Consider the following 22463-nt stretch of genomic DNA (forward strand, 5'->3'; position numbering starts at 1 on the left):
AAGTAACCTCACTGGTCTATAGTTCCCGGTTTTCTCTCTGCCTCCCTTTTTGAATAGTGGGGTTACACTTGCTAGCCTCCAATCTGTAGGAACCATTCCAGAGTCCAAAGAATTTTGGAAAATCACCACCAATGGATCTACTATTTCTAGGGCCATTTCCTTAAGTACTCTGGGATGAAGATTATCAGGCCCTGGGGATTTATTTGCTTTCAGTCCAATTAGTTTCCCCAAAACCATTTCCCTGCTGATAGTAATTTCTTTCAGATCCTCACTAAAACTTGTGTTTCTCAGAATTTCCAGTACCTTTTATGTTGAGTGTTGGCGAGCAATTAAGCTATGGAAAGTGTCAAAACTGCACCTAATCTTTCCACTTGCACATTGCCCATTGACCAGCCAGAGCCATTGAATAGTGATCAGGAGCAGATTGATTTCTCCGACCATCCCTCCTTTTCAACCAGGCGGCATTCTGACTGATTGTAATCCTTAGATTGTGTCACCAGCTGAGATAAGCGAGCCCTGTGAACGAGTGACCAGACCTATCACTGTCCCAAACTGTGCTTCAAAAAATACTTTGACTGTTCCTTGTACCATCCAGTAAGTAGCCATACAGCAATAAGGCAGCTGTTTTGTTCTAAATATTGTGAGTGAAATATGCTGCTGCCAGTAATGCTGCTTGTGATTAATACATGGCACTCATTTTCAATTTATACACTGGATTTGTCACTCCACTGCAAACTATCTCTTTTTGTGCAGAACTATTCCTTCTCCACACTTGTGCCAATACTAAATCTTGATTGCAGAGATTTGAGCTGCTTGGTGTGATTCTGCTGAGAGCTCCTTATTTACTTCAGAATAGTTTATAATCTGTAGATTGCAGGAGGAAATTAAGCTTGAAGGGAGGGAGCACGGTCATTATTACAAATTTTACAGTGTTCGTTAGTGATGAGCAGTGGCTTGTCTGGGAGTGGCAGAATAACTTGAGATGCAATGCGAACTCAGACATGAGAAAGATGGAACTCATTCTGGTTCTTCCCACTGTTTCATCACATCATCCCCAGGGTGGTCATCAAACTCCAAGCTCTTGACTAGCTGTGCTAATGCTCTCTGCAGCCACCTGTTTGCAACATGTGTGGGTACATTCTTTTGGATATTTATTTTTACAGTGAAAACCTCATGGGGAATTGCAGAAGTGGATGTGTCCTGTGTAATACAATAAAATTGAGTCTCTAGAGCCTTATGTTCTCTTGCTGACAGGATGTTCTTTGGAGTGTATTTTGCACCTGAGATTTGTTCTCTTTAATCGCTGGTGTGTGTTTGTGTGTATGTGTAGTGATTGTAGACTCACACCATGTCCACAATAAGGTACAGTGCCTCTTCATGCCAACTGGCTTGTAACAGCTACTTAATTCCATTCTATTATTATTATTTTTTCTCCAATTAAGGGGCAATTTATTGTGGCCAATCCACCTACCCTGCACATCTTTGGGTTGTGGGGGCGAGACCCACACAGACATGGGGAGAATATGTAAACACACGGAAAGAGACTCGGGGCTGGGATCAAGCCCAGGTCCTCGATGTCATGAGGCAGCAGTGCTAACCACTGTGCCACCGTGCCGCCCTAATTCCGGTCAATTATAATGATGTATACAATACTGGTGGGTACAGATCTCCTGCTGTGCAGCACTGGCGTGCATAACAGGTGGGGACAGGTCTGTCACTGTGTAGCACTGGGGTGCAGTACTGGTGAGGACGGATCTGCCATTGTGTAACAGTGGTACAGCATTGGTGAACACAGGTCTGTCACTGTATAAAACTGGGATACAGTGCTGTTGGATACAGGTCCATTATTGGCACTGGGACAAATTTAAGGGTGCATACAAAGAATGTTGAATTCTGAATTACATTGACACATCATTGCAATGTATTGGCTTAAATAAATCTGACTGACTACTATTGATTGTTCCTTTGGTGACAGATGGATCAGATCTCTGATGAAGATGTGGACCATGCTGCAGAGGAGGACAGTGATAAGGAGGACCAGGACTTGGATAAGATGTTTGGTGCCTGGCTGGGCGAGCTCGACAAACTCACTCAGGTATGTAGAAGTAACCTGACTTGCAGTTAGAAGGCTTCCTCAGCTTGCAGGGAGTGGTCTGTTGATTGTCTGCATTGCTCTGATGCACAAGTATTTTGAACTGGATTGTGTATTCTGTTCAGGTGGCTCATGTCTGAATTTCTCTTTGCCTGTGTTAGAGACTGATGTAAACATATGATACAGGTCAAGGTATAGGAGTGCGAGACTCGAACTGTTCTGTCCACCTTAATAAAGTACGAAGTCTTACAACACCAGGTTAAAGTCCAACAGGTTTATTTCGATGTCACTAGCTTTCGGAGCGCTGCTCCTTCCTCAGGTGAATGAAGAGGTATGTTCCAGAAACACATATACAGACAGATTCAAAGATGCCAGACAATGTTTGGAATGCGAGCATTAGCAGGTGATTAAATCTTTACAGATCCAGAGATGGGGTAACCCCAGGTTAAAGAGGTGTGAATTGTCTCAAGCCAGGACAGTTGGTAGGATTTCGCAGGCCAGATGGTGGGGGATGAATGTAATGTGACATGAATCCCAGGTCCCGGTTGAGGCCGCACTCATGTGTGCGGAACTTGGCTATAAGTTTCTGCTCGGCGATTCTGCGTTGTCGCGGGTCCTGAAGGCCGCCTTGGAGAACGCTTACCCGGAGATCAGAGGCTGAATGCCCTTGACTGCTGAAGTGTTCCCCGACTGGAAGGGAACATTCCTGCCTGGTGATTGTTGCGCGATGTCCGTTCATTCGTTGTCACAGCGTCTGCATGGTCTCGCCAATGTACCAAGCTTCGGGACATCCTTTCCTACAGCGTATGAGGTAGACAACGTTGGCCGAGTCGCACGAGTATGTACCGCGTACCTGGTGGGTGGTGTTCTCACGTGTAATAGTGGTATCCATGTCGATGATCTGGCACGTCTTGCAGAGATTACCATGACGGGGTTGTGTGGTGTCGTAGTCACTGTTCTGAAGACTGTAAAGATTTAATCACCTGCTAATGCTCGCATTCCAAACATTGTCTGGCATCTTTGAATTTGTCTATATATGTGTTTCTGGAACAGACCTCTTCATTCACCTGAGGAAGGAGCAGCGCTCCGAAAGCTAGTGACATCGAAACAAACCTGTTGGACTTTAACCTGGTGTTGTAAGACTTCGTACTGTGCTCACCCCAGTCCAACGCCGGCATCTCCACATCACCTTAATAAAAATTGTGGTGAAAAAGCTTTGCTGGGAAAAGGCACTAGGTGTCTCCTTATGTCAAGGAGTAAAAGACCCGAGAGTTTGATCTGTAGTCTGTACCAAGTTAATTTCAGCATCACACTCATGGGATGGGAAATATCAGCATGCAAATGTGCTATTCCAGGAGCAAAAGAAATTCCAAACTCCGGGTTCTAGGATGTGAAATAGCTGTTTTGAAGAGCCGGCTGTTCTAATTATAGCTAAATGCACAAAAATTAAGGATGATCCTTCTTAATCAGTTGGGGAATAGTAGTATAGTATAATGCTACATGTTTATACTTGTAATGGTGTCTCTGTGTATCTATGTCCGTGTGACATACAGTTGTATGTATGCATCAATTGGTATTTATGTTTTAAGAGGGGGTTCCAGAGGTGAGAACTGATTTAGTTGAATGATCTGCAACCAGTGATGGTGGTGAAGTTATGGGATGGAAAGTTGTGAGGGGAAACAGGCCTGCAGTGGTTGCAGAGATTCTCCTGGTTTTTAACATCAGTAGCAACAAGTAAGAACAGAAGAATTTGGTGAACTGGAAGAGCCCAACATCCTGGTCTCAGTAAATCAAAACTTACTATTTCTTATTTTGTGTCACAGGAGGTCTACAGGACAGAAAAGCCCCTTTGGCCCATTGTGTCTGTGCCATTAAAAAACAATCGCCTAAGTATTCTAATCCCATTTCCAGCACTTGGGCCCATAGCCTTGTATGCCATGGCATTGCACGTGCACATTTAAATACTTATTAAATGTGATGAGGGTCTCTGCCTCCACCACCTTACAGGCAATGAGTTACAGACTCCCACACCGTCTCGATGAAAATGTTTTTCCTCACATGCCATCTAAACCTCCTGCCCTTCCTAATTTTATATATCTCAATCATGTCCCCCCACATAGTTTCCCCTGTTCCAACACAACCCCACTCTATCCAATCTCTCTTCATAGCTAAAACACTCCAGCACTGGCAATATCCTGGGCAATCTCCTCTGCACCCTTTCCAGTGCGATCACATCCCTCCTATAATGTGGATTCCAGAACTGCACATAATACTCTGGTTGTGGCCTAATCTACATTTTATACAGTTTCAGCATAACCTCCCTGCTCTTAAACTCTATGCCTCGGCTAATAAAGGCAAGTATGCCATATGCCTTCTTAACCACTGTGTCCACCGGCTCTGCTATCTCAGGGGACCGATTTGATTTGATTTATTGTCACATGTATTAGTATACAATGAAAAGTATTGTTTTTTGCATGCTGTACAAACAATGCATACCGTACATGGGGAAGGAAGGAGAGACTGCAGAATATAATGTTACAGTTATAGCAAGGTGTAGAGAAAAGATCAACTTAATACGAGGTAGGTCCGTGCAAAAGTCTGATGACAGTAGGGAAGAAGCTGTTCTTGAGGCAGGTGGTACGTGACCCCAAACTTTGGTATCTTTTTCCTGACTGAAGAAGGTGGAAGAGAGTTTGTTCGGGGAGCGTGGGGTCCTTAATAATGCTGGCTGCCTTTCTGAGGCAGCGGGAATTATAGATAGAGTCAGTGGATGGGAGGCTGGTTTGCGTGATGGACTGGGCTACATTCACGACCTTTTGTAGTTTCCTGTGGTCTTGGGCAGAGCAGGATCCATACCAAGCTGTGAAAGAATGCTTTCTATGGTGCATCTGTAGAAGTTGGTGAGGATCGTAGGTGACATGCTAAATTTCCAAAAGAACAGAAGAATTTGGTTATTAGGAACTGAAAGAGCCCAACATGTCAAAGATGTACGTGCGCACCGAGGTCCCTTTGATCATAATTATAACTGAGAACATTTCAAACCTCTTCCTTCAGTGGAACTTTTTTTACCTACCTGTACTTGCAGTTTGACCTGGGACTCGTTTTTCTTCACTAACAGAGTGACAGGTTTTAATTGGCTTCAAAGTTGCCTTTCTCCCCCAGTGGTCCTGCTATAGTTTGGCCTGATTGCCTTATAATGGGCAGTGGGTCAGCCTGATGCTTCATTGAAAGAGAGATACCGAGACTGATTCATTTTTGTGGATGTAACTCAACCGTGCAAAACTCCTGTATGGGTTGTAGTTCCATGGGTACTGGGAGTCATCCTGTAATGTGTGAGACTAGGCAATAGTTGTGGACAGACTGTTCACACATGACTGTTGTCACGCCTGAGCCTGCTGCTACTGTCGGATCAGTGTCTATGTCTACACTTTGCAGCTACGATCACTGAATAATGACCAGGATTAAGAACATTGGCACTGTTGAACTGAATACTTCGAGGTACTAAAAGTTAGTTTATGTATATTATGATTTTGTGTGTGTGAGTGAATTGTTATCCCTTTTCAGAAATGAATGTTAAATGTTTATCTTTCCAAAGCTGTGTGCCAAGTCCTTTCAAAATTATTTATACCTTTTATGAAATTGAGAGTAATGTTTTCTTTTGTTCCTCCATTCAGAGTTTGGACACTGGGAAACCCGAAGAGCTGAAGAAGTCCCCCCTTCGACAAGAAACCAATCTTGCAAACTTCTCCTATCGCTTCTCAATGTACAATCTGAATGGTAAGGACTGTGATTGTTGTGCCTGGAAGCATAGAACATACAGTGCAGAAGGAGGCCATTCGGCCCATCGAGTCTGCACCGGCCCACTTAAGCCCTCACTTCCACCCTATCCTCGTAACCCAATAACCACTCCTAACCTTTTTTGGTCACTAAGGGCAATTTTATCATGGCCAATCCGCCTAACCTGCACGTCTTTGGACTGTGGGAGGAAACCGGAGCATCCAGAGGAAACCCACGCAAACCCATGAAGAACGTGCAGACTCCGCACAGTGACCCAGCCAGAAATCAAACCTGGGACCCTGGCGCTGTGAAGCCACAGTGCTAATCACTTGTGCTGCCCCGTACTAGGTGAGAACAAGATCAGGCCCAAGTGCAGGCCCAAGAACAAATAAACTGCTGACACGTCCTGCCTAGACGCAGACTGAAAAGACCTTGTTCATTACAGATTACAGGACATTTTGTGTTTACATTGAAAACTGGCTACCTTACTTTGGCCATAGAACTGTAGGTACAAGTAGTTCGAGATGGAGTCACTGTCTTGATTTTGTTCGCCATTGAGCATTTTTCAGGCCCTATTTGTCACTGGATAATTCTGACCCTTGTTACTTTTGTTAATTCATTTCAACATTCCTGTCTGAGAATGGGTGAGATCTTCCATGCTAGAATCCAGACAGCACAGGACTGTTATGGTATGCTGTCTGCATGAGCACTTCAGGATAATGCATACCAGGGTACTTGCTCACTGGTACTTTTTGGATATCCTGTCTCTTGCATGCTGGCGAAGTTAAACTGCCACCTCCACATCTGGATTGGTTTCATATTCCTTGAGAATGGGCAGTCGGAAAACATAAATCTCATGTGGTTTGATGTCTGGATGACGGAGCCCGGGCAGTGATTAGTACAGTGTGTAATTTGAGAGAGTATTGTATTTGGAAAACAATGGTAACGTTTTAATGTTTCACGTTATGTAAATAAGGCAAAATTGTTCACACTTGTAAAAGGATCTAGACTGAGAGGGTACAGATTTAAAAGTAAATGGCAAAAGAAGCAAAAATGACATGAGAACAAACGTTCACACAGCGAGTGGTTAAGGTTTGGAAAATACTGCCCGAGTGTGGTAGAGGCAGATTCAATCGAAGCTTTCAAATGAGAATTGGACTGTTATCTGAAAAGGAAGAATATGCAGGATTACAGGGAGAAAGCGAAGGAATGGCACCAGGTAGATTACTCGCTGTCAAAAGTGCATGCTGGATGAGGACAGGGACAGGTTCAGAATTCATCTTGCCCTATATTCCAGTAGTTGAACATTCAGCGGATATGAAGAATGACGCTTAGGACAACTACTGAATGACCTGTGTCATGCAACTAAACAGCAGAAGCAAACCATTTCATAGCAGGAGGACAGAAAATGAAACATGATTGGTGAAAAAAAAAAATTCTGCTCTGCTTTCATAGCTGCTGCGGAGTTGCTTTTAAAGGTCACTATTTTTTTTTTCATCGCAATTGAATTTTTCTGCGATTCAAACCTTTGAGCAATAGTTTTGCTGGGTAATTTATCCCACTTATACTGAAGAGGTGATTTTGTGCATGCCAGGAAATATTTTCATGGTCCAATCCATCTCCTGAATTTTCATATTTCTTTTAAAGACCAGGGTGGTTGTCGTTGAGAGGCTGTTTCTTTGTGGACTGAGCCAGAGCTAGGTTTGGAAGGTCCGTGCATGTGCACTTACGAGTAGGGATCCTGAAAGCCACTTGTTCGTGACTTTCTACTGTCCCACAAACTTGAGCCTATTCAAAACTCCGCTGTTCAAGTCCTAACTTGCACCAAGCTCCATTTACCCATCACCGCAGTGCTGTCTGGCCTACATTGGACCCCAGTTAAACAGTACCTCAATTTTTAATTCTCGGCCTTGTTTTCACGTCCTGCCACAATCTCCCTACTCCCTAACTCTGTAACCACCTCCAGCACCAATCCTCATATCTGCAATCTCTTGCTCCCTAACTCCCGTGACCTCCTTAGCCCTCCAACCCTCATCTGTAAACTTCTCGCTCCCTAACTCAGTGACCTCCTCTAGTTGCCAACCGTCATATGTGCGATCTCTCAACTCCCTAACTCCGTAACCTCCTCCATCCCTCACATATGCACTCCTCAAATTCTGGCCCCTTGAGCATCCCCAATTTTAATTTCTGCACCATTGGCTGCTGTGCCTTCAACTGCCAAAGACCGAAGCTCTGGAACCCCACTCGTAAATTTCCCTTCATTAATTTTTCCTCCTTTGAGATGCTCCTTAAAACGGACCTCTTTGACCACCTTATTGTCACTGTATGTGACTCAGTGTCAGTGTCCTGTGAAGTGTCTGGGGTCATTTTACAGTGTAAAACTCATGATTTTAAAAATTCAAATTCTACTTGTCATTGCTGCACCTGCAAAGGGCAATTGCAGCACCCCTTAAGTGTCACTGTGGCTTCACAGCGCCAGGGTCCCAGGTTCGATTCCCCGCTGGATCACTGTCTGGGCGGAGTCTGCATGTTCTCTCCGTGTCTGCGTGGGTTTCCTCCAGGTGCTCCGGTTTCCTCCCACAGTCCAAAGATGTGCAGGTTAGGTGGATTGGCCATGATAAATTGCCCTTCAGGACCAAAAAGGTGAAGAGTGGTTATTGGGTTACGGGGATAGGGTGGAAGAGAGGGCTTAAGTGGGTCAGTGCAGACTCAATGGGCCTCATGGCCTCATTCTGTACTGTATGTTCTATCCAGAGAGAAAAGCATGACATAATGAAAATGCTACAAAAATTGTTTCAATCTTAAACTGGGAATAATGGGACCAACCATTTATCCTGTGGACCAATTGGGAAGAAATTTAAAGCAGCAGGAGTTCAGTGTTCAATTGTTTGTATCTGAATGAACACTTTGTCTCACAGTTTGTAATGTAGATCCATCTCCCATTTTATTTATTTTCTTTCATTCCGCTCCTTCCATTTTGCGAATGCCTAATTTTAACCTGCTGCAAGATACATGTTGCTATCTTACATCTGCCAGGACCTGGGATATGTCTTAACCCTGTTCTGTGCTGGCTTGTTGAATGGCGATTGAAGTGTTACCATTGGTTGTGATGTCCCTGGGCTGGAAAGGGAGAAATTGATTGGGGTTCCAGCTTCTGACAGCTACCTGGTGACCTCTGCTGGAAGCTACTTGTATGTACACCTCATGCGAGGATAGGCTGGGCTCAATTCTTGGGCCTATTTACAAGTGAAATTCTTGCCAGCATTTTAGCGTCCAAGGTCACGCATAAAGCTCGGCCATTTGGTTGAGGTGCCAGAATTTGATCAGCTCCAGTAAAACCATGCCCCATCAAAAGTTAGCACCTTCAAGGGTTAGCCAAGAAAAGTATTAACATCATGTTCTTGAGATCTCTGCCTGAAAGCTGGCCTGACCCACAGCACCATAACCTTCACCACAGGCAGGGCGAGGAGGCAGAGATCCCAAATCAACCCCATCTGGAATGGGGATTGAACACCCCTACACTTTTTATATGCATGTTGTAGCCCGCAGCTATGATAGTGACGGCAGATGTTATCACATAGCTGAGCAGGAATCCCTCCCACTCTTACTGCCTTCCATTGGTGCTTGTTGGAGGGATTTACCTGTTTGGCTATTATGAACGAACCTTACTGAGCTATCAAGTCCTCGAGTGGGATTTGAACTCTGAGGCAAGGACACCAAACCTCCACTATTCGTATATTAGCATCATAAAGAAAACAGCAAGAGACACTATAGCTCAACAGATCTTCAGTTAAAGTGAGTACGAGATGGCGCGAAACAGTAGGTGTAGCGTGTAGACCTTGCATATCTGGTTGTAAACCAGTAGTTCTGCTGGAATTACTGAATGGAATCGGGTTTTATTAGATTATTATAATCCAAATTAAAGTGTAAAATCTGAGGATTTTGCACACTGTGGTCCAATGAAGACTCACTTTTCCTTCCCAAAAAGATTCTCTAACTGAGATCCAGTTCTCACTGGCATTTAATAGCAAACTTGTTGAATTGCTGGAAATGGAAAAAGGTTTTGTTAATGCAGTTATGGTTCAAGACATGTTGTGGAATGGAGTAAAGAAGCTTAACTCTAATCCCATACTATACCTATCCTGGGAGTGTTCAATGGGGACAGTATAGAGGGAGCTTTACTCTGTATCTAACCCTGTACTGTACCTGTCAGGGGAGTGTTTGATGGGAACAGTGTCGAAGGAGATTTACCCTGTATCTAACTCCATGCTGTGCTTGGTCTGGAAGTATTTGATGGGGACAGTGTAGAAGGAGATTTACTCTATCTGACTCCATGCTGTACCTGGTCTGGAAGTGTTTGATGGGGACAGTGTAGAGGGAGCTTTACCCTCTAACTACATTAGCAAAACCTTTTTCCATTTCCAGCAAGTTTGCTATTAAAAGCCAATAAAAATTGGATCGTAGATAATATTTTGGGGAAGGAAAAATGAGCCGATGAGCAATGGTGGCTGGATGTTTTTCTAAACTCCTTCACTGACCCCTACCTCAGCTTCTTCCACACAGTATTTTTAACCCTTGTATCATGGCATGGGCTATTTATTAGTACACTGTGGGTAAATCACGTCCGATATCTCTGCTCTTAATAATTCATGTTTAAAATTGATGGGGTGTATTTTACCTCCAACCCAGTTACAGTATTGCACTCTGTTCATTCAGTGAGAGATTGGATACTGTTAACAGACCCCCATGTCTGAACCACAATGCCCTAGTGTTAAATGCTCTACTTGCTATTACTGACTCCATAAAAGTACTGGCATTTGGAGGAATATAGTTCGAAGAACAGGATGGGTGAATTGTGTGGCCTTTCCAACTCCAGTTAATTTTTTGAATCCTGTCCAGAGATTAACTGTCTGCCTTCATTGATCAATGTTGAGGTTCAGAGTGATTTCTGATGGACATTAGGACACACCACTGACACTAATCTTTTCCTTCTCTCTCTTTAATTTTGTATGTGATGCATGTTACAGAAGCGTTGAGCCAGGGAGATGGAGTGGATCTGGATGCTCTCATGGCAGATCTCTGCTCCATGGAACAGGAACTCAGTAACATCAGTAAGGAACCTTCCAGGCAAGACAGTGTTGTGAGAAAATTTCACAAAGAGGAGGTACCTGCCAAGATGCCTGGCAAAGAATCCAAATCTGCTCAGAAACAATCAGCCACTCGGGCATCCTCCAAGCAGGGTGGCTTGAAGGGCTCCTCTTCAGTGAGAAGCCCAAAATCTTTGCACACCAACCTTTCACTGGACGATATCACTGCCCAACTGGAACAGGCCTCCCTCAGTATGGACGAAGCAGCACGACAGACTGGTGCCATGATGCATGACACCAAGCCCTCTGTGTCCAGTCAGCATCGAAGGACGGGATCAGCGGGAACTGTCAGCGATGCAGATATCCGCTCAACCAGTACCTCATCTCGATCCAGTGTTACCTCTGCCACATCGAGCCAGGATTCTTTGGACATTGACAAGGTCACCCGACCGCAGGATCTCGATTTAAACCAGAAAGGTCAACCCGCTTCAGAGGTATGGTTTCTGTATAGCCTGTCTCACGCCTGTGTGTGCAGTGCAGGTTTTGAAATGTGTGCCAGATGGAGAAGTAAATGCCATCATTAGCACTGAGGTGGTAGACTGCAAGTTGAGAGCTCAGTAACATGTTCTGCTATTGCTGTTGCGATCACTTGTTGCAACTGCTGTTCCAGCTGTTACCCTGCTTTTCCCTCTTTCCTTCCTTGATCTCAGAGATCATTATCAAGGGGTTGCAATTAAAGAGAATTCGCTGTTGTTAGATTGTTGAGGGATCGTGTGTTGTAATGCCTAATGAGTCTGGGGTGAGCAGAACAAACCACGAATTGTAGGAAATCTGAAGCAATGTTGGAAATGCTCAAGGTCATATCTAGACCTTAGATATAAAAGTCCATCACTTTTTAAAAATGTATTTTATTCCAAACTCAAACCAATTATTATTGTTACAGAGAACATACATACATACCATTAATATACACAGTTTATACAAATGATTCCCCACCCGCTCCTTCCGCCTAATTGCTGGTCACAAGCATGTCCTTAAAGAAAATGATGAACTGCATCCATCTAGAATATAACTTTTCTTCCAACCCTCTCGGGGTACATTTAATCTATTCCAATCGCAGGAATTCTGCCAGGTCACCCAACCCCAACCATGCCGAGGCCCTGAGTGGCACCATCCAAGCAGGACTCTCCTCCAGGTCACCAAGGAGGCAAAGGCCACGATGTGCCCCCCCCTCAAGGAGCTCTGAGGACTCTGACACCCCAAAGATTGCCACCAGTGGACCCGGCTCGGGTTTGACCCCAATGATCTCTGATATGATCTCAATAAATGAGATCCAGAATCCAACTAGCTTGGGGCATGACTAGAACATGTGTGAGTGATTCGCAGGCCCACCTGAACAATGCTCACATTTGTCCTCCACCCCAGGGAAGACCCACTCATACAAATCTTAGTTAAGTGCACTCAATGTACTACTTTGAACTGTATCAGGCTCAACCTAGCGAAGGAGGAGGAAAGATTAGCCCTATGCAGGATCTCATTCCACAGTACTCCCTCCAACCCTAGGCCCAGCTCTTCTTCCCACTTCCCCTTCACCTCTTCTAGTGATGGTTTTCTTGTCTCCAGCAAACATTCATGTATATTGGAGATCTTCCTTTGATTTGATTTATTTTTTGAAAATTTAGAGTAACCAATTCATTTTTTCCTATTGAGGGGCAATTTAGCATGGCCAATCCACCTACCCTGCACATCTTTGGGTTGTGGGGGTGAAACCCACGCAAACACGGGGAGAATGTGCAAACTCCACACGAGAGTGACCCAGAGCCGGAATCGAACCTGGGACCTCGGCGCCTTGAGGCAGCAATGCTAACCACTGTGCCACCGTGCTGCCCCTGATTTGATTTATTGTCACGTGTGCCGAGGTACAGAGAAAAATATATTCTGTGTACAGTCCAGACAGATTGTTCCATACATGAAAAAACATAGGACATACCATAAATACACAATGTAAATACATAGTCACAGGTGCAGCATACGGAGTGTAGTACTACTCAGTAGAGAAGATGTGTGAAGAGATCCGTTCAGTCCATAACAGGTTCGTTCAGGTATCTGGTAACAGTATGAAAGAATCTGTTTTTGAACCTGTTAGTCTTTTGTTAGTCTCCTGCCCGATGCAAGAGGTTGGAAGAGAGAATAACCCAGGTGAGAGGGGTCTTTGATTATGCTGCCCACTTTCCCAAGGCAGCGGGCGGTGTGGACAGTGTCAATGGATGGGAGGCAGGTTTGCGTGATGGACTGGGCGGTGTTCACGACTCTCTGTACTTTCTTGCGGTCTTGGGCTGAGCAGTTGCCATACCAGGTTGTGATGCAGCCAGATAGAATGCTTTCTATGGTGCATCTGTAAAAGTTGGTAAAGGTCGATGTGGACGTGCCAAATTTCCTTAGTTTCCTGAGGAAGTATAGGTGATGTTGTGCTTTCTTGGCCGTAGTGTCAACGTGGGTGGACCAGGACAGATAGTTGGTGATATGCACACCTAGGAATTTGAAGCTGTCAACCATCTCCACCTCGGCACCATTGATGCAGACAGGGCTTTGTATGATAGTTTGCTTCCTGAAGTCAATGACCAGCTCTTTAGTTTTGCTGACATTGAGGGAGAGATTGTTGTCGTTACACCACATCACTAGGTTCTCTATCTCCCTCCTGTACTCTGACTTATCGTTGTTCGAGATCCGACCCATCAGCAAACTTGTAGATGGAGTTGGAGCCACATTTTGCCATAGGGAGTATAATCGGCGGCTAAGTACGCAGCCTTGCAGGGCATCGGTATTGAGGACTATTGCGGAGGAGGTGTTGTTGTTTATCCTTGCTCATTGTGGTCTATGGATCAGGAAGCCGAGGATCCAGTTGCGGAGGGAGGCGCCAAGTCCTAGGTTTTGTAGTTTTGATATGAGCTTGGCTGGTATTATGGTGTTAAAGGCGGAGCTGTAGTCAGTGAATAGAAGTCTGACGAAGGAGTGCTTGTTGTCAAGATGCTCCAGGGATGAGTGTAGGGCCAGGGAGATGATGTCTACTGTGGACCGGTTGTGGCGCTTAGATTGTCATGGGAATGGAAAGGTATTGAGGGGAGGGGGGCGAAGAACATAGCATGTCCCATAACCCAGATGATTTGTTGCCTCATCTCATCCCGTGATAGCATCCTATCTATCAGTGTGGGTCTCTGCAACTGGGGAAACGAAGACAGCTTTTTTATGAATAAAGTTCCTCACCTGCAAATACCTAAATGCACTCACCCTCGCAAGTTGAAATTTCTCCTCCATCTTCTCTAAACCCACAAACCTACCTTCCACAATCAAATCCCTGAATCTCTCAACCCCTTTTCTCTTCTATATCTTGTACATTGCATCCAGCCCTGACGGTACAAACCTATTATCACAAATTGGCGACAGTAAAGACATGTCCCCTAGTCCAAAATGTTGTCTGAACTGGTTCCAAATTCATAAAGATACCATTGCCACCAGGCTTCTCGAGAGCCTTGCCGGGGAAAATGGAAGAGGGCCGTAACCAATTCTCTTAGACACAACCCTACACAAGAGGACTCCTCCATCCAACCCCACCCCAAACCCGGTTCTTCAAATCATATTTATGCTTTCCCAATGTTCACCACATAGTAATAGAGCGTCAGGCTTAGCAAGACCACCCATCCGATTGTCGCTCTCTCTGCAGGAAGGCACTTCAAATCCTGATAGTCTTTCCTGCCCAGACAAAAGCAAAGATGAATCTATCAACCCTAGCCAAAAAAGATTTAGGAAAGAAGATCAGAAGACTCTGGAACACGAATATAAACCTCGGTAAAACGTTCATTTTGACCCGCCAAGGTTAGTGGGAGGCCATCCCACCTCCTCGGGTCCCCCTTCATCTTCTCCACCAGACTGGTCAAGTTCAGCTTATGTAACGGTGTCCAATTGTGTGCCACCTGAATCTCCAAATACCTAAACTTCGCCTTGGCCAGTTTAAAAGGAAACCTCACCAGTTCAGTCCTCTTCCCCAGGGAATTTACCGGGAAGATTTTGGTCTTTCTCATATTCAACCTGTACCCTGAAAAGGATCCAAATGTTTTCAACAGTTCCATAATTTCTCCCATACCAGTGAGAGGATCAGAAACTTAAAACACCAAATCATCTACGTAAAGGGACACTGTGTTCATTCATTCCCCATCGCCCAATACCTTTCCATTCCCCTGACGATCTAAGCACAATGGCCAATGGTTCAATCGCTAATGCAAACAGTAGTGGAGTCAGAGGGCAACCCTGTCTCATAGAATCATAGAATTTACAGTGCAGAAAGAGGCCATTCGGCCCATTGAGTCTGCACCGGCCCTTGAAAAGAGCACCCTACCTAAGCCAGTGCCTCCACCCTATCCCTACACCTCCACCCTATCCCCATAACCCCAACTAACCTTTTTGGACACTTAGGGCAATTTAGCATAGCCAGTTAGGTGGATTGGCCATGATAAATTGCCCTTAGTGTTCAAAATTGCCCTTAGTGTTGGGTGGGATTACTGGGTTATGGGGATAGGGTGGAGGTGTTGACCTTGGGTAGGGTGCTCTTTCCAAGAGCTGGTGCAGACTCGATGGGCTGAATGGCCCCCTTCTGCACTGTAAATTCTATGATAATCTATAATTCACCTAACCTGCACATCTTTGGACTGTGGGAGGAAACCGTAGCACCCGGAGGAAACCCACGCACACACGGGGAGAAAGTGCAAACTCCGCACAGACAGTGACCCAAGCCGGGAATCGAATCTGGGACCCTGGAGCTGTGAAGAAACTGTGCTAACCACTATGCTACTGTGCTGCCTCTCATACCCCTGTGTAGTCGGAAATATCCTGAGCTCACAGCATTAGTCCGGACACTAGCCGTGGGGACATTATATAGCAGTTTCACCTAGGAAATAAAAGTGGGACCAAACCCAAATCGCCCGAGACCTCGAAGAAATAGCTCCACTCCATATGGTCAAAGGCCTTCTCTTGGTGATGATTACCTTTGGCACCTGCTCCACAGAGGGTGACATGACCACATTCAAAAGCTTCCTGATGTTGGACGACAACTGTCGGCCCCTGATGAATCCTGTCTGATCTTCTGTTCACTTCTGGCCAGCATCCCTCCAAATGTTTCGCCAGAACCTTAGCTAGTATTTTCGCATCAGTGTTTAATAGTGAAATAAGACCCACACTTAAGGGCTCTTTGTTCTTTTCGGGATTAGAGAAGTAGAGGCCTGCGTCAGCGTGGTTGGCAGCATCCCTCTCAGCAGAGAGAGGTTGGAACATTCTCTGCAAGTGCGGTGCAACAAGGCCACAAACTGTTTGTAAAACTCCGCTAGAAAACCATCCGGCCCCGGTGCCCTCCTCGATTGCATGGAACCAATGCAGTCTATACCTTCTTACAGTCCCTCCTTCTGCACCCTTTCTACCACTGGGAAGTCCAGTCTGTACAAAAATTGCTACATCTCCGAGCCATCCGGCAGTTCAAACTTGTTTAGCCCTCAATAACAAACCTCAAAAGCTCCATTAATCTTATTCGGGGAAGTAACCAGCTCTCCCCTCATCTTTAACATGAGCTATTTCTTGTGTGGCCGCCTGTCGTCTCAGTTGGTGAGCCAATAATCCATTGGCTTTATCCTCATACTCATAAAATGTCCCTCACAAACGGCAAAGCTGGCTCACAGCATTCCCCGTCGATTCAAGCTCAAACATCATTTGTAGCCTCTTTCTCTCTGTCAACAACTCTGCCGTAAGGACCGTGGACCAGCCCATCCTCTGGTCTAATACACAATTGAAACCTCCCCCTATAATGAATTGGTGTGAGTCCAGATCAGGGATGGCTTTTGAGAAAATCTGTGTCGTTCCAATTTGGTGAAAAATGTTCGCTAATACCACTGGTGCACCCGCCAGCACCCCACTCACCATAACATATTGTCCCGCAGGGATATCAAAATTCTACTTGCCGTAAATGCCATCCTTGATCAAGGTTGCAAATCCTCTCGACCGGGAATCAAAATTTGAGTGGAACACCTGACCCACCCACCCTTTCCTCAGTCTCGTCTGATTACTAATTCGCAAATGTGTCTCCTGCAAGAAGAGTACCTCTGCGTTCAAAGTCCTCAAGACATTTAACTGGACTATTAAGTCCCCTAACATTCAAGGTGGCATGGTGGTGCCGTGGTTAGCACTGTTACCTCATGGCGCTGAGATCCCAGGTTCGATCCCAGCCCGGGCCACTGTCCGTGTGGAGTTTACACATTCTCCCCGTGTTTGCGTGGGTCTTGCCCCCACAACCCAAAAAGATGTGCAGGCTAGGTGGATTGGCCATTCTAAATTGCCCCTTAATTGGAAAACAAAACAATTGGGTACTCGAAATTTATTTACACCATTAGAAAAAAAGTCTCCTAACGTTTCACGTCACTAACCTAGTTTTTTTGGGGGGGCTCGAGTAGAGTTAGCCATAAACCCTCCATGAGGACCTCCAACTGGGCACCAACATCTCAAGTCCAGGCCTACCCGAGGTGGACGCCGCCTCCACCCACGCATAGGCCCATATGTAAAGAGACCCTCATCGCTAGCATTTTATCTACCCCCCCCACCACCCTTCCAAACATCTGCTAACCATCCCTCCCAGCTCAAACAGGCACCCACTCTCTCCCCTTCCCACTCCAGCACAGAAACCCCAACCCACCTAAACCTTAGCCAACAAACAAGTCAACAAATCTACTATGTGGTACTTCGATATCTGTATACACAACGTCAACCACACTACCCTCATCAACGTCATCAAATAACTAATATAAGCCGTGCCACAAATTCTCTGCCTGCTTTAAGATCTGAACGCTCTTTTAAAAATAAAAATTCAGAGTACCCAATTCATTTATTCCAATTAAGGGACAATTTAGCATGGCTAATCCACCTACCCAGCACATCTTTGGGTTGTGGGGGCGAAACCCATGCAAACACGGGAGGAATGTGCAAACTCCACACGGACAGTGACCCAGAGCCGGGATCGAACCTGGGACCTTGGTGCTGTGAGACAGCAATGCTAACCACTGCGCCACCATGCTGCCCACAGATGAAATGAAAATGAAATGAAAATGAAAATCGCTTATTGTCACAAGTAGGCTTCAAATGAAGTTACTATGAAAAGCCCCTAGTCGCCACATTCCGGCGCCTGTTCGGGGAGGCTGGTACGGGAATTGAACCGTGCTTCTGGCCTGCCTTGGTCTGCTTTCAAAGCCAGCGACTTAGCCCTGTGCTAAACAGCCCCCCAGATCTGAACACTCTTAACTCCGACAGCAATTTTTGCTGGGTAAGTTCCAGATCTCCAGGACCCTTGTGGGGGAAAAATGCTTCGAACATCACTGAATGGCCTAGCTCTAATTTTAAGGTTACTCCCCTTGTTCTGGACCAGTGAATTGTTGCTTCTTTATCTACTCTGTTAACTCCTCTCAACATCTTACACATACCACCTGTGACCTCTGTCCCCTAGAAGGATATGGGCAAGTTCCCCCCCAAGCCACATACCATCTTGACTTGCAACTATATTGCCTTTCCTTTACTATCACCGGGCCTGAATCCTGAACTCCCTAACAGCATCTTGGATGTACCCACACGTGGACTGCAAAGCTTCAGGAAGGCAGCTCACCGTCACCACCTTGAGGGCAATTAGGGGTGGGCAACAAATGCTCGCATTGCCAGCGATACTCTCATCCTGTGAATGAATTAAAATAAAACCCGATTAGGTCATCTCTTAATCTTGTACACCCAAGGGGATAAAAATTTAGACTATGAAACCTTTTCATAATTTTATCTGTTTTGACCCCAGTGTCATTGTGGAGAACCTGTGCTATGGCTTCTTGAGGTGTTCATAACTGAATACAGTACTCCATCAGAACCCTGCCTCAAATCAATACATTAAAAAGAGGAGAGAAAGCCAATGCGAAAATGCACAGAAACACTTGAATATTAATGCAACATTTTGTGTAAAGGAAGCAGTGGCATATCAGGCTCCTATCCAGGGCTTGTTTTCTTTTGAGCTCTCCTTTGTTTTCTCCCATGGGTGTAATTGGAAAGTCTCTTTCCTTTTTCCAATTCATGTTTGCAATGTTCACCTTCAGAGTAACAAAACAGATGACACAAACTTCTCTAAGTGAAGACGAGCTAGCTAACAGCTGGGAGGTAATGTGTAAACCTGATTCCCTCATGAGCAGTGAAACTCGCTGCGGAGGTGTTCCATCGTCCCCTTTGGTGCATTGCACTGAGAAACAAAGTTGAAAGTCCTATTGATTGGAGCTGCAAGTAGTTTTAAATCCTGTCATGGCTACAGTTGCATGCTGTTAGTCAAGATTGATGTTTGTTGCAGTTCTCCGTTCGATCAGAAGATCAAACAAATAATAGAACTATATATGATGTATTTGTACCTTTCATCATATCCTTCCACTTCCCAAATATTACCTTCAGCTGAGAATGCAGGCAATCTGCTGCCGGTTTTGTAGAGCTGCTATGGACCAAGTGATCTGTTCATTTTTCTATTTTAAAGAGAGGAAGGAAATACTTGGCATGTATAGTTATTCTTTGAAAGAAGTGTATTGTACTTGTGCACTAATAATAATAATCATTATTAGTGTCACAAGTAGGCTTACATTAACACTGCAATGAAGTTACTGTGGAAATCTCATCGTCACATTCTGCCGCCTGTGCGGGTACACAGAGGGAGAATTCAGAACGTTCAATTCACCTAATAGCACGTCTTTCGGGACGTGGGAGGAATCCGGAGCACCCGGATGATACCCACGGAGACACGGGGAGAACGTGCAGACTCTGCACAGGCAGTGACCCAAGCCCGGAATCAAACCTGGATCCCTGGCACTGTGAAGCAACAGTGCTAACCACTGTGCTACCATGCCGCCCTTACCAGGACTTTGCATAGCTATTAGAAAAATTTCTCCCCTTGTATTCATATACTCTACTTTTAAGGGGTGACATATGTCTACATGACCCCTATATCCCCATTGGACTTTCTGTTCCTAGGTTTTCATCATTTAAAAAAAAATATCTAGCCATTTTACATTGCTGTTTATGGACCTTGTTTTGTGCAAATTGTCTGCTATTTTTCTGTGTTCATATGTGAATGTAATGTGCACCTGATGGGGCTCATCTGAGTGAGTGCAGACCAAAATTTCAGGCACTTTGGTTGAATTCTTACATTCTTAAGAATGTGACTTAAAAAGCTAGTTTCTCAAGCTGATGTTGCACAGACAAACGTAAGAGATTGTATAATAGAAAAGGCTTTTTGTTCCAGCCTGTGAGTCAGTATGTCTTCTCCACTAACAATAGTCCTAATCACTTTATCTCCTACCCTTTAACAACCTATTTAATGCTTCCCTGTTACTAGACAAGTCATCCAGAGGAAATTAGCTCAAATCTCGACATGGGAGTTTGAGAAGGTGAATTAATTTAAACATTTTTTTTAAATCGGGGAAATATTTTTTTAAAAACTGTTATCTGTTAAGAGTGGCTGTGAAGCTGTCGGATTGTCATAAAAGTCCAGCTGGTTCACTATTATCCTTTAGAGAAGGAATCTTGCTCCCATTGCCCAGCCTCTGTGACTGCAATCACATATTGCAGACTCTGAAGCCCACTTGAGTTGCATCAACCTATACAACAATGGTTCACGAAGGCCACCCATCATCAACACATCAGTACAACTAGATGGCTGATAAGTAGGCTGATAACATCCTGAATATGGATTTTTAAAAAATGTCTTTTAAAAACAATCCGTGACGCTGGAACAACCTCAAGTTGGCCCAAAGTGCTTTACATCCAATTAGGTATTTTTTGAAATGTAGACGCTGTTGCAATGTAAAAAAGAACACAGCCAATTTGCGCACATCAAGCTTCGACTAACAACAATGTGATAATCTGAGTTTGTCAGGTATATGATTGTTTAGTGGTGTTGATTGTGTAATAAAAAATTGACCAGGGTGAAGGAGATGACTCCTCTTCAAAATAGTCATGATGTGGAGATGCCGGCGTTGGACTGGGGTGAGCACAGTAAGAAGTTTTACAACACCAGGTTAAAGTCCAACAGGTTTGTTTCGATGTCACTAGCTTTCGGAGCGCTGCTCCTTCCTCAGGTGAATGAAGAGGTCTGTTCCAGAAACACATATATAGACAAATTCAAAGATGCCAAACAATGCTTTGAATGCGAGCATTAGCAGGTGATTAAATCTTTACAGATCCAGAGATGGGATAACCCCAGGTTAAAGAGGTGTGAATTGTACCAAGCCAGGACAGTTGGTAGGATTTCGCAGGCCAGATGGTGGGGGATGAATGTAATGCGACATGAATCCCAGGTCCCGGTTGAAGCCGCACTCATGTGTGCGGAACTTGGCTATAAGTTTCTGCTCGGCGATTCTGCGTTGTCGCGGGTCCTGAAGGCCGCCTTGGAGAACGCTTACCCGGAGATCAGAGGCTGAATGCCCTTGACTGCTGAAGTGTTCCCCGACTGGAAGGGAACATTCCTGCCTGGTGATTGTTGCGCGATGTCCGTTCATTCGTTGTCGCAGCGTCTGCATGGTCTCGCCAATGTACCACGCTTCGGGACATCCTTTCCTGCAGCGTATGAGGTAGACAACGTTGGCCGAGTCGCACGAGTATGTACTGCGTACCTGGTGGGTGTAATAGTGGTATCCATGTCGATGATCTGGCACGTCTTGCAGAGATTGCCATGACAGGGTTGTGTGGTGTTGTGGTCACTGTTCTGAAGACTGGGTAGTTTGCTGCAAACAATGGTTCGTTTGAGGTTGCGCGGTTGTTTGAAGGCAAGTAGTGGGGGTGTGGGGATGACCTTGGCAAGATGTTCATCGTCATCAATGATGTGTTGAAGGCTGTGAAGAAGATGACGTAGTTTCTCCGCTCCGGGGAAGTACTGGACGACGAAGGGTATTCTGTCGGTTGTGTCCCATGTTTGTCTTCTGAGGAGGTCGGTCCGGTTTTTCGCTGTGGCGCGTTGGAACTGTCGATCGATGAGTCGAGTGCCATATCCCGTTCGTACGAGGGCATCTTTCAACGTCTGTAGATGTCTGTTACGCTCCTCCTCGTCTGAGCAGATCCTGTGTATACGGAGCGCTTGTCCATAGGGGATGGCTTCTTTAATGTGTTTAGGGTGGAAGCTGGAGAAGTGGAGCATCATGAGGTTATCCGTAGATTTGAGGTAAAGCGAAGTGCTGAGGTGACCGTCCTTGATGGAGACGAGTGTGTCCAAGAATGCAACTGATTTTGGAGAGTAGTCCATGGTGAGTCTGATGGTTGGATGGAACTTATTAATGTCATCGTGTAGTCGTTTCAGTGATTCTTCGCCGTGGGTCCAAAGGAAAAAAATGTCATCGATGTATCTGGTGTATAACATCGGTTGAAGGTCCTGTGCGGTGAGTAGGTCCTGTTCAAACTTGTGCATGAAG

General features: G+C 45.1%; 1 protein-coding gene across 4 annotated transcripts in view; it reads left to right on the plus strand.

The window, feature by feature from the left end:
* Positions 1-22463, plus strand: part of LOC140394299 (NEDD8-conjugating enzyme UBE2F-like) — a 571886-nt gene that overhangs the window by 155054 nt on the left and 394369 nt on the right. For all 4 annotated transcript variants that reach the window (XM_072481459.1, XM_072481429.1, XM_072481439.1 and 1 more), the window contains exons 3-5: positions 1976-2095; positions 5767-5869; positions 10897-11450. In XM_072481459.1, coding sequence (XP_072337560.1) covers positions 1976-2095; positions 5767-5869; positions 10897-11450 — 777 coding nt within the window. The remainder of the gene's footprint in view (positions 1-1975; positions 2096-5766; positions 5870-10896; positions 11451-22463) is intronic.

Source organism: Scyliorhinus torazame, chromosome 2, assembly GCF_047496885.1.
Source record: "Scyliorhinus torazame isolate Kashiwa2021f chromosome 2, sScyTor2.1, whole genome shotgun sequence".
Classification (NCBI taxonomy): domain Eukaryota; kingdom Metazoa; phylum Chordata; class Chondrichthyes; order Carcharhiniformes; family Scyliorhinidae; genus Scyliorhinus; species Scyliorhinus torazame.